The 13,147-nt window shown below is 39.0% G+C and overlaps 1 protein-coding gene across 8 annotated transcripts in view; it reads left to right on the top strand.

The window, feature by feature from the left end:
- The window catches only part of PHF20 (PHD finger protein 20), a 182,159-nt gene that overhangs the window by 79,098 nt on the left and 89,914 nt on the right, over positions 1–13,147 (top strand). For 5 of the 8 annotated variants that reach the window (XM_048820698.2, XM_048820701.2, XM_048820699.2 and 2 more), the window contains exon 10: positions 5,680–5,955. The exons of the other annotated variants lie outside the window; for them this stretch is intronic. In XM_048820698.2, the coding sequence (XP_048676655.2) occupies positions 5,680–5,955 (276 nt within the window). The remainder of the gene's footprint in view (positions 1–5,679; positions 5,956–13,147) is intronic. 8 annotated transcript variants of the gene reach the window in all.

The raw sequence follows: 13,147 nt of genomic DNA, 5'->3' as shown, positions 1-13,147 counted from the left end.
ACAATCTGTATGTGTGGGAACATTAACAATAACTTTTTAAACATAAAACTGCTTAAAAATTGGTGTCTTCTCTGTTACCTGCTGAGAGTTGAGTTCAGGGTTCGGTTTGTGCAGCCACATCCATCTCAAAACATGACACACTGCACTGTTTAGCATTGCTAACCAATTCAAAATGTGCATCTATTATACTTTTCATTGCTTGTTAAGCTTTTAATGTATACCTTCATGTATAGTATGTTTAACATGGGAAAAATATTGCTTTATGGAACTTAAATTTTAAATTTCCTGAAGTTTTGATACTATTTTCAACAATAGTGTTGCATGTGACTGATACATACATACATTTTATAAAAATATATATATAAAAATTAGTTAAAATTTTAAAAGATAACTGTCATATTCTGCTACTGTATTTGAATTGTTAAAAAATGATGAGGAAAAAAGATTACTGGTACAGTAGATTTCCATCTTGTGGATCTCCTGCTTCTGTGGGGTGACTGAATGGTTGATGGGAATTAACTCAGTCAAGAGGCATTCCAACTAATAGGATGTGAGCCAGAGTGCTCATCAGCTGTTCTGACAGCTAGTACGAGTTTTCTCTTCTGTCTGCGAACAGGCTCAAAATCACTCCACAGATACTCTTGGTGCTAGGCTCTTCATGGGCATGCTTGATACTCAGAGGTTGATTTCTGATTTTAAAAATGCCTCCTATGCTTTCCGTGATTCTGCTGAGAAGTTCCTAGTGTTGTTTTCTAAGATTATGCTTGAAGTGTGTTAGTTTGGACATGCATCAAAGATTCAGTCTACATAGGACTTGTGACCTTTTTAGTCACAAACTTTTTAGTCATTTTGGCCTTGGTGTTCAGGTAAGGAGAAGCAGTCTAGTCCCTTCAAATGCAGAAAATGTTTGCCTCCAGTTGACAGGACTGTTGCATATCCTGCAGCAGCATGGGTCATGATTCCTCCCAAGGTACCATAAAAGTTATCAACTCAAGCCAGTGAATATGGGCAAGCATCATGCCACCTGGCTGCTCTAGAAAAGAGTAGAGTCAAAGTTTTTGCCTCAGCCAGCGGCTCTGCACTGGAGACTGGCATTTTGACAAGTCATTAGATATAGGTTCAAGAGAACCATTTCAGTATCTTCAACGTTCCACTTTATCACACTGAATAAAGTTGAAGGGCTGAATCCACCTCTTGATCTGAAGGGGGAGGCTTTAAATTGCCTCAGCTCTGAAGCATGTGCTGAAGTTTGCACTGGTTGTGCACTCTGTGCTTGCATGTCCAATCTTTCAGTGTGTTCTTTGTATTCCAGTTCCTCTATCCTTTTAACGCTGGCACAGGTGAAGCAAATGTTTGGGCTATGTGGCTCCGTTTAACCTCATAACTTCAGGTGTAATTGGTGTCTCAGGTGCCGTTTGCAATGGGTCAGGTAATCTTGTACGCTGAAAGGCTGCTAATTGAGGACTTTGACATTTTTACTCTAGACAGCAACATTTTTAGTGCAGTGGGTTCTGGAAACATTCAAGGTGCTAGAAAGAGGTACAATACGTAAGTAATGCGATCAGAGTAGTTTTTCAAATCCTGGTTTCGCAGGCTTAATTTTTAATAAGGCCTTGTCTATGCTACACAGTTTTGTCAGTAAAAGGCAGGTTTTGCCAACAAAACAGTGGAGGTGTACACGCTACAAAGCTACTTTTGGTGGCAAAATAAAACCACCTTTCCGAGAGGCTTACAGCTTTTTGCAACAAAGCTAAAATGACAAAGCATCAGTGTAGATGCCGCCATTCATTATGTTGACATAACTGGTCTCCCCCCGTATTCCACAATGCCCATCATGACTGCTCTGCTCACTATTTTGAACTTGGCTTCCCTGCAGGCATGCACCCCTGCCCTTTCAAAGCTCTGGGAAGCTTTGACATTGCTCAGTGTGAAGAGCTCTGTGAGCTGTACCTGCCCTCATGAGACATTTTCAAAGCCTTCCCAAAGCATCCTGCAGCCAGTTGTGCAGTGGGATAGCTACCCACAGTGCACTGCTTTGTGTCAATGGAAGAGCTGCTAGTGTGGATGTGGTCTGTGGACATAGTGTGGACATGCAACAGCGGTTTAATTGGCATACCTTTTGTTGACAAAACTCTAGTGTAGACATGGCCTTAGTTTCGAAAATGGGGAAGTTCCAGAGGAGTAGAAGAAAGCCGTGTTTTAAAAGAATAAACAGAAAACAGAATAACCCATGTAACTGAAGATTTTGTCCTCTGAAGATACATGAAGCAGTAGATTGAGTGGTCAGTGGGTAGGTGAGAGGTAGAGTTCAGAAGAGTTCCTATTTGTATGAAAAGCAATTTAAGGATAAGCAGTTACTGACTCTCAGTCTGGATGCTTTAGCTTGTGCCCTCTATTGGTTATTACCCAACAGCTTAGCTGAAAATTCTAAATCCAGGTAGGATCCCTCACAAGCCAGAGGTTTAAGATATATATGATTTATGGATTGGTGATCTGTGGCAGAAGGCCAGAATTATGGTAAGTCATTTTCTCTTTCAGCATTCTAGGTTATAAGGACCCAAAAATAAATGGTGGGATACATAGAGCGCTCACACTGATCGACATCAATATTCACTGGAAATTGCTTGTTTGCAATATTGAGTTCATTTCCCCCCGTCCCGTCCCCCCAGAAAAAGTGCTCCAGAAAAAGATGGAACCTCTGAAAGTTCATTGCTAGTATGTCCTCAGTAAAAAGTACCTTACTGTCCCCAAATTAGATAATTCCTGTTAATATCTAGTGCATGTGACCAAGAATCACAGTAATCAAGGTCCAGTTTTTCCTGGGCTGTTGTGGGAGAGGAGGAGCTTCCCCCTTCCACCTCTGCACACTTTTTCCTTTCCTACCGTAATCTTGGGAGAGATTGTACTTCCTTGGGGTACAATTTTTTTCCCAAAGTCTCCCTGGGTAGAACAGTTGCACACCAACTTTATATTAATTCCCATGAGCAGAGAATTCCAGGTGGGCGTTATTGTATGAAGGGGGGAAAAATGCTTGTATGTGGTGATAATCTGAACCAATAGAGGGCACAATCGAAATTCAGGCATGTCTGTGTATTTCCTATTGTTGCCCTAGAGTTTGAATAGATTCCTTTGTGCCCATTGCAGTAAGTTCTCCCTTCCTTTCTCTCTCCTTCTTCCAGCCCATCCTCAATTCCTCTGTTGCCTCCTCTTCTCCAAACTTCAGTTTATCAGATCAGTTAGAAGCTATTCTCTGTACCTTTGCAACCTGTGGAAGAAAGATGCACCAAGCTTGGATACAGGACTCTCAACAGGGTCTAATCATGACAATTGTACAATAGTTTCCCATATCATCTTTAGAATATTTCTTTTATTGAAGCCTGAGATCCTCTTGGTCCTCTTTGCTGCAATTGAACAATATTTTCCCATCTTCATGTTACTTGTAAATTGAATCAGATTTCCTTCCACTTCCGTTATATGTTTCGTTCTTTATGAATACAATATTTTAGGTTTTGATGTTGGCAAATTTTGCTAACCCACTTGCATGGCCCTGTTTAGGTTTGTTGAAATTAACAAAATAATTTGAAATCCCTCATTGTCAGGAAGTTCTTACTGATACCAGGCCTAAATTTTTTGCCTTTCTTAATTTTTTCTTCCCCTTTCTCCTTTATTTCCCCTATGCACAACCCTAAAAAAATGTCTTTGTTCTCGTTGTTCGCTCCCAGTAAATAACTGTAGATTGTTAAATCTCTCCATTTTTCTCTTCGGCAACCTGCTGTGTGTGTATGAAGCTGTCCTACTTTCCCCAGGAGTCAGTCTGTCTTGCACTATTGAGTACTTCTGTTGCTTTTCTCTCTTTGAACTCTTCCAGGTTTGTCAGTTTCTTTCAGACAATGTAGTACCCAAAACTGAATGCATTTCAGATGCAGTTGCTCCAGAACAATTTACTTTCCTGCTCCATGTTGCCTCTGTGTATTTAGCCCTAAATTGCATTGGCCATTTTTGTTATCTCGTATTACAGATATTTATCCAAATTGCTATTCACTCTTGTGCTTAGCTCATCTTGGCAGTACTGCTTCCCAGCTTCCTCCCTCCCAGTGACTGGCAATCCAGTTATTTTCTCCCACTCTTTTCTGACCATGTTTATCATCTCTCATGGTCCCTTTGTATTAATTCTGTGTCCTTGTTGGTGTTTACAACTCCTCCCAATTTAATGTGATTTTTTTCATTAAGAGACTGCTTACTTCCATTTCCAGTTCATTGAACTTGCTAGCTCTGAGTCCTTCTACTAAATACATTTCCCTCCCCCAACTTGAGATACCATGATTTAATATTATTCTTTTGTGGAGTTTTTTGTGGAGAGTATTTGTTTTATCCAAATGATTTACTAAAATCTAAATACACAACATGAACTGCAGTGCCTTTATTCACTAACTTTGCACTTCTGTTTAAAAAACAAAACCAAACCCCACAACATTGTCCCTGGAAAAAATTTATTCTCTATAAACTCATGTTGTGTCATATTATTCCATTAGCTTCTAGATATTTAGTGATTTATCTTACTAATGATGTAAATTAGATTTGTTATGGTTATTGCCGGGATCATTCTTTTCTTTTAAATTGTGCTATGTTGGGATTTCTCCAATTTCCTGGCACTCTTCCCATTTGGACACTTTTTTTAGGTATAGTTGTCAGCACCACAGAAAGTTCAGATTGTGTTTTTGTTAATCAAAATGTGTTTCTTTTAAGAGTATAGTAATTCCCATCAAAAACGTAAGTGAAAATGTTTGGAACCTTAGAAGAGATGGGAATAAATCTATTTAGTTCATCTTCTGGCCAATGTAGCAATGTTCTGTAGACTATATTCTCTAATCCTTATTCCAGGCCAGTTTGAAGATTTGAACAAAGTTTTTTCCAGCAGCTCTATTGAGAAACTAATATGTAGTCTAATAAATCTCTGAATAAGAAATGTTTCTTGGAATTCATCCTAAGTTTGCCTTTCCTTAATGTCATGCCTTCGTATTTACTGTGTGCAATTTTAAAAATTCTTTTGTTAATAAATCTGATTTACTTGAAGGACAGCTCTGACTTTTCTCTAGTAGCAGCACTCCACAGCTCTTAACTTTAACAGATATTTATAGTTGGATCTGACATCAGGAAATTCTGATGCCCAATCAGTTACGTTAGGAAGTAAAAAATGTTTCTCTTGACCAGTGCTGTAATATAAGATATTAATGTTTAAAAAAACTTGATAGAATGTGCCATTACTGTTTTAAGTGGAAAATGTAGCATTCATGTTGCTTCCATAGAGGACAGCATCACTGGTACTACTGTTGTATTGCAGGCTTCAGTGATACGTACCATTGGCCCAAGTAAGCTCAGTTAAGCAAAGTCTCTCTAATATATTGTGTTCCCTATTACAATAGCAGTTGGTTAATGAACATTTTTATGGAGATTTCAGTAGTAGTTCATCAAAGGACAATAAGGAAAACAGTCTCAGGTTAGTCCCTATCTAGGCTGTTGATCTCAAAAGCAGGTAATAGCAACAATACTTTTTGTTCATAGCTAATATAGTATTTTATGTTTAAATACATGTTAGTTTCTTAATTTTTTTAAGTTTAGAGAATCATTTGACAAATATAGCAAAAGCATGGGGGAATCTTATTTGTTTTGTCCTTACAGTAACAAAAACTTTTAAGAGAACAGATGATTTTATTGCTTCAAAAGCTGCAACTGTTGACCAAGATCACAAGTTTAGATGCAAGCTCTTGGACTGTTCAAAATCATTCCGCAAAGCGAAGTTGCTACATTATCATATGAAATATTTTCATGGAGTGGAGAAAGCACCAGAACCACAGCAGAGTCCAGTACAAAGAAATATTCAAACAAGAGGTTTTTTGGCTTCTGAAAAAGCCAAACGAAGTTTAAACAGAAGGCGGACTACGTCTGGTTCATTGTGTAAGTATGTTGGCTATATCTTCATTTCTAAGGAGCATTCTAGTATCTAGAATGGAAAGGAAAATTAGTGGAAAACATTTCAATTACATGATAGATATTAGGCAAAGAAGGGTCCTTTGGGTTCATCTTCTTTTTCTTCTTTTAAATATCTACCTGAATTGAGAGACGTTATTTAGAAACATAAATACAAATGGTATAATGTAACAATATCATTTAGAGGTTAGAGAAGATGATGCCCTCCTCCAGAAAGTGGCCAAGTTACTTCATGAACTGATTTATCCTAGCAGCTTCTTTTCCTCCCCTTCAGCAATTTATTCCACTATTAAACCTTTGTGTGTTTAACTAAAAAAGAAAAAATACACCTGAAATACTGGAATCCTTTCATTTTATTTTTGCTTGGCAATGTCCTTCTTGCCCAAACCATGCTCTCAGAAGAGGAAAGGACAAGAGAAGTTCTTTCATCAACCAGTCTAAATATCTAACTCATTTCTTTCTCAATCTTTCACTCTCCCCATTCAGAAGAAGGGATAAAAGTAACTAAAAGTCCAGTCTCACTTGTGATTTTTGTGGTAATTACGGTCGCTTGCTTTTAAGCTGCTGCTGGAACTCTGACAAGAACCCTGTTCTGCGTGACTGCAGGTGTAGGAGTTGGGTTCTTGTGAAATAATTTTGTATAATTTACTTGAGTAGGAGAGGGGGAAAATCAGAAGGACATGGGAAAATGCAGGATTCTCATTAGGTGACACCCACCTGTACCCTTCAAAATGGAATCTTATTGGTTGTGTTCTGCTTTATATTTTTGTTTGCTGTGCTCAACACTGTGCTCACTAGAATTATGCATGATATTTCAGATAAACTCTGGGCTAGGTTGTTTTTTTTTGTATTGTAGTTCCATTTAAATAGGAGTTTTTATGGATTTTCTTCTGCTCTTAGCCCATATTTGTAAAATATTTTTTTCGAAATATATCTTCTTGTGCCACATTATAGTGCATAGGGATAAAAACAAGACTACAGTGTTTACCTAAATTCTCAATTTCTGGGCTTTTCTTAGTTTAAAATCTCAAGCGTTAATGTTGCATTAACATTTTGTAAAATTAATTATTTTATACAATTAAATAATGTAACTTGCAAAATTTTTGTGTTTAATTAAAAAGTAGCAGCTAGTTATTTTAAACCAGAATTAAAGCAAGATGCATATAGCTTTAAACACACCCCCTATCATGATCTTTAGTTTATCTTAATGTATATCCTTGCAAAGACAATGGTTCCTCATTTGAGAGGCTGCCTTTCCTGTTCATATACCGCTTATATATCTGAAAGTAGTTTTTAGCATCCTATAAAACTAAAAATCCTACATTCCAAGTAGTTTTACAGTTTGTGCAAAAAAAAGCAAAATTAAAAAAATTGGACTAAAAGTGTAGGCAGAATTTTTCTTAAATGAGTTAGAGGGGAATGCTTTTAAAGATAACTACCCTTTATAGTTTTACTATACATAACATTTAAAACAAGCTAAATAAGTAGTGGTGGAAAAAATACTGTGGAGAACTGCTAATGCTTAAGAGAATGATTGAGATGGGCTTCTTCTGCTTCCTGTCTCGTCTGTGTCTGTGATGGTTCCTACTTTATAGGATCTGATTCTGAGCTGCATTTCTAGTTCTTTAAATAATTTGATCTATAGAAATTCTAGTCTTTTTGTAACATCCTTTGGTTCCTCCTTGGTCATCTGAGCCTCTGAGAACTTGATGTCGTCTTGTGTTATTCTTGAGGGAGAGTAAAGGCCATGTCTTGTGTATGCAAATGCCTGAGGAATGAAGACTTCAGTGCTACCACATAGTTTGATCTGACTTAGACTTTATACCTCTGAGTAAAGGACCAATTTATTTTAACACAAGCTATTTTAAATCCTTCCCATGAAAGCTGTCTTGATACCAGAAGTAATATAAAAATGAAGTGTTTTAAAGTAGGATACATTCTGGGGTTTACTCATCTTGCGTTTCAGCTTCTCGTACTGCCATATTTTATGCTTCACATTACAAATTTTCAAACTCCTCTTTCATTTCCTGTCTTAATTTGTCTGCTACTAAAGACTTTTTTCATGTTGAATATTATATAGTTTTGGAAAAAATCATTTGGACCAATTGTATTTTTAGCGATTATATTTTGAAGTTTCTGTATTGCAGTGCAGGAACTCATAGCCTTATGAAGGCTTCTGATAGTGCTTTATTGAATTAAGCTGGCAAAACAAACCATTTTTCATTCAGAGGTTTTGAATCTTTATTCAGTTCTGCTCACATGCTTTTCAGGCACAAAAGCCTGTTTAAAAAAAAAAAAACAACTTCTTTAATTCCTCTATATTGGGAGAAGCAGGCCACAAAAAGACCATTTAGGGGAGCTCAATCTCTGCATGCTAGGGAGCAATACAGAGGCAGTTTTTGTGGGGTGTCTGTGGCCTGTGAGTTTACTCTATATAGATTCATGTCATCTTTGCATAGTATCTGTGCTGGTGCAGCTGCGTCAGTGATCTGGCACTAGCTTCAGGTTGAAGTGGAGGGAAATTTCTTTCTGATTCTCCACTCTCTCAACTTTGCGGAGATGAAAGAAAATGTAGGCATAATATTGATTACTGTTTCTGTGGGGGACATTCTCTGGTGGAGAACCCTCTGTTAAGGATGAGTTCAAATAATAACCATGGCAGATATCCCTTTGGCAGCATGAAGCCAGGGGGATGGAAGGGAGGTACTGAAGCCCAAAAGTCCAAGGGGGTGTGGAGGTAAAACTGGAGTATATTCTTTCAACTTAGCCCTCTCCTGTGTATTTTACTGTACGTGGTGGAACGAGCCCTTGGTTTTTAAACATTGCACTGCTTGGGCTTAAAAAGGTCTCTACAGACTGTGATGCTAAGAAGCTTAGGATACCAGAATAACAAAAGAATCTGGAGGAGGAATGTTGTATCAGATCCTCAGATGAAGGTACTAATTATATAATACTGACTAATTTTTACATACAAAAAATTATTAAAAGAAGACAGAATAAGAGGACCAGAAAAATACCACCATGCTAAACAACAAAGTAAAAGAAGCAGTGAGAGGCAAAAAGTCATCCTTTAAAAAGCGGAAATTAAATCCTATTGAGGAAAATAGAAACAAGCGTAAACTCTGGCAAGTGAAGTATAAAAATATAATTAGGAAGGCCAAAAAAGAATTTGAAGGACAGCTAGTCAAAGACTCAAAAAGTAATAGCAATTTATTTTTAAAAGTACATCAGAAGCTGGAAGCCTGCTAAACAACCGGTGGGGCCACTGGATGATTGACATGCTAAAGGAGCACTCAAGGGGGATAAGGCCATTGTGGAGAAACTAAATGAATTCTCTGCATCAGTCTTCACTGCAGAGGATGTGAGGGAGATTCCCACACCTAAGCTAGTCTTTTTAGGTGACAAATCTGAGGAACTGTCCCAGATTGAGGTGTCAGTAGAGGAGGTATTTGAACAAATTGATAAGTTAAACAGTAATAAGTCACCAGGACCAGATGGTATTCACCCAAGAGTTCTAAGGGAACTCAAATGTGAAATTGCAGAACTGCTAACTGTGGTATGTAATCTGTCATTTTAAATCAGGTTCTGTACCAGATAACTGAAAGATAGCTAATGTGACACCAATTTTAAAAAAAGGCTCCAAAAGTGATCCTGGCATTTACAGGCTGGTAAGCCTAACTTCAGTACCAGACAAGTTGGTTGAAACTACAGTAAAGAATAGAATGATTAGGTGCATAGATGAACATTATTGGTTGGGGAAGAGTCAACATGGCTTTTGTAAGGAGAAATCATGCCTCACCAATCTATTAAAATTCTTTGAGGGGTCAACAGATATGTGGATAAGGGTGATCCAGTGCACTTAAATTTTCAGAAAGCCTTTGACAGGGTCCCTCATCAAAAGCTCTTAAGCCAAGTAAGCTGTCATGGGATCAGAGGGAAGGTCCTCTCACGGATCAGTAACTGGTTAAAAAGGCAGGAAACAAAGGATAGGAATAAATGGTCACTTTTCAGAATGGAGAGGTTAGTGGTGTCCCCAAAAGGTCTGTACTGGGACCAGTACTGTTCAACATATTAATAAATGATCTGGGGAAAAGGGTAAATGGTGAGGTGGAAAAATTTGCAGATGATGCAAACTACTCAAGATATTTAAGTCCAAAGCGGACTGCGAAGAGTTACAAAAGGATCTCTCAAAACAAGGTGACTGGGCAATATAAAATAGCAGATGAAATTCATAGAATCATAGAATATCAGGGTTGGAAGGGACCTCAGGAGGTCATCTAGTTCAACCCCCTGCTCAAAGCAGGACCAATCCCCAACTAAATCATCCCAGCCAGGGCTTTGTCAAGCCTGACAGTTACAGTGGACGAGAAGTTGGATATGACTCAACAGTGTGCCCTTGTTGCCAAGAAGGCCAATGGCATTGTGGAATGTATAAGTAGGGGCATTGCCAGTAGATTGAGGGACGTGATCGTTCCCCTCTATTCGACATTGATGAGACCTCCTCTGGAGTACTGTGTTCAGTTTTGGGCCCCACACTACAAGAAGGATGTGGAAAAATTGGAAAGAGTCCAGCGGAAGGCAACAAAAATGATGAGGGGCCTGGAACACATGATTTATGAGGAGAGGCTGAGGGAACTGGGATTGTTTAGCCTGCAGAAGAGAAGGATGAGGGGGGATTTGATAGCTGCTTTCAACTACCTGAGAGGTGGTTCCAAAGAGGATGGCTCTAGACTGTTCTCAGTGGTAGCAGGTGACAGAACAAGGAGTAATGGTCTCAAGTTGCAGTGGGGGAGGTTTAGGTTGGATATTAGGAAAAACTTTTTCACTAAGAGGGTGGTGAAACACTGGAATGCGTTACCTAGGGAGGTGGTGGAATCTCCTTCCTTAGAAGTTTTTAAGGTCAGGCTTGACAAAGCCCTGGCTGGGATGATTTAGTTGGGGATTGGTCCTGCTTTGAGCAGGGGGTTGAACTAGATGACCTCCTGAGGTCCCTTCCAATCCTGATATTCTATGACCTTAAAAATATCTGAGGAAGGAGGTTCCACCACCTCCCTAGGTAATGTGTTCCAGTGTTTCACCACCCTCCTAGTGAAAAAGTTTTTCCTAATATGCAATCGAAACCTCCTCCACTGCAACTTGAGACCATTACTCCTTGTTCTGTTATCTGCTACCACTGAGAACAGTCTAGAGCCATCCTCTTTGCAACCCCCTTTCAGGTAGTTGAAAGCAGCTATTAAATCCCCCCTCGTCCTTCTCTTCTGCAGACTAAACAATCCCAGTTCCCTCAGCCTCTCCTCATAAGTCATGTGTTCCAGTCCCCTAATCATTTTTGTTGCCCTCTGCTGGACTCTTTCCTGCTCCATGATTTTTCCAGGGACTGAGGTGAGGCTGACTGGCCTGTAGTTCCCAGGATCCTCCTCCTTCCCTTTTTTAAAGATGGGCACTACATTAGCCTTTTTCCACTCGTCCAGGACTTCCCTGGATCTCCATGAGTTTTCAAAGATAATGGCCAATGGCTCTGCAATCACATCCGCCAACTCCTTTAGCACTCTCGGATGCAACACATCCGGCCCCGTGGACTTGTGTTCATCCAGCTTTTCTAAATAGTCCCGAACCACTTCTTTCTCCACAGAGGGCTGGTCACCTCCTCCCCATACTGTGCTGCCCAGTGCAGTAGTCTGGGAGCTGACCTTGTTCGTGAAGACCGAGGCAAAGGAAAAACATTGAATACATTAGCTTTTTCCACACCCTCTGTCACTAGGTTGCCTCCCTCATTCAGTAAGGGGCCCACACTTTCCTTGGTTTTCTTCTTGTTGCCAACATACCTGAAGAAACCCTTCTTGTTACTCTTAACATCTCTTGCTAGCTGCAACTTCAGGTGTGATTTGGCCTTCCTCATTTCACTCCTGCATGCCTGAGCAATATTTTTATACTCATCCCTGGTCATTTGTCCAATCTTCCACTTTTTGTAAGCTGCTTTTTTGTGTTTAAGATCAGCAAGGATTTCACTGTTAAGCCAAGCTGGTCGCCTGCCATATTTACTATTCTTTCTACACATGGGGATAGTTTGTCCTTGTAACCTCAATAAGGATTCTTTAAAATTCAGTGTTGTCAAATGCAAAGTAATGCACATTGGAAAACATCTCCACTATACACATAAAATGATGGGGTCTAAATTAGCTGTTACCACTCAAGAAAGAGATCTTGGAATCACTGGGGATGGTTCTCTGAAAACATCCACTCAGTGTGCATCGGCAGTCAAAAAAGATAACAATGTTGGGAATCATTACAAAAGGGATAGATCATAAGACAGAAAATATCATATTGCTGCTATATAAATCTATAGTATGCCCACATCTTGAATACTGCATACAGATATGGTCACCCCATCTCAAAAAAGATATATTGGAGTTAGAAAGGTACAGAAAAAGGCAACAAAAATTATTAGGGATACAGAATAGCTTCCATATGAGGAGAGATTAATAAGATTAGGACTTTCATCTTAGAAAAGAGACCACAAAGGGGATATGATAGACATCTACATAATCTGATGTGGAGAAAGTAGATAAGGAAGTATGTTATACTTGTTCACATAGCACTGGGCCTGATAGTGGATGCATATTTACCATCTTCCCAAAAGACACACTTTTTTGTAAAGTTATAGATACGGCCTTTACAAGGATTAGTCACTCACATTTTGGACTTGTTGATAATCTCTCCCATCTGTCGAAAGCTAGTTGAAAACTTTCTACTATGGTTAATGCTGCTAGAGAGGGAGATCTGCTTTTCACACCCCTATACTAAAATAATGATAGGCATGGATGCCTACAATCTGGGGGTTGGGACAACATATCTGGGAAATTTTCACTGTCTGTGATCTTTGGAGACCTCAGGAAAAGAGACTCCATGTAAACTAGCTAGAACTGAGGCTCATTAGGCTGGTTCTCACATTCCTTCTTTCACACATCAGAGGGCAGACAATGGAAATGTTCGGATAGTGTGTTTGCAATGTATTACCTGAACAAATAAGGGGAATTCGGTTACCTCTGTGTAACTGATAATCCATCTGTGGAAATGATGCATTATTAATAATGTAGGTAGGTGAGGTAATTTTTATTAAACCAACTTCTGTTGATAGAGACTTATACAGAGCTCTACT

The sequence above is a fragment of the Caretta caretta genome, chromosome 13 (assembly GCF_965140235.1).
Source record: "Caretta caretta isolate rCarCar2 chromosome 13, rCarCar1.hap1, whole genome shotgun sequence".
NCBI classification, from domain to species: domain Eukaryota; kingdom Metazoa; phylum Chordata; order Testudines; family Cheloniidae; genus Caretta; species Caretta caretta.
The sequence above is the reverse complement of the archived record's forward strand: the minus strand, read 5'-3'. Positions and strand labels throughout refer to the sequence as shown.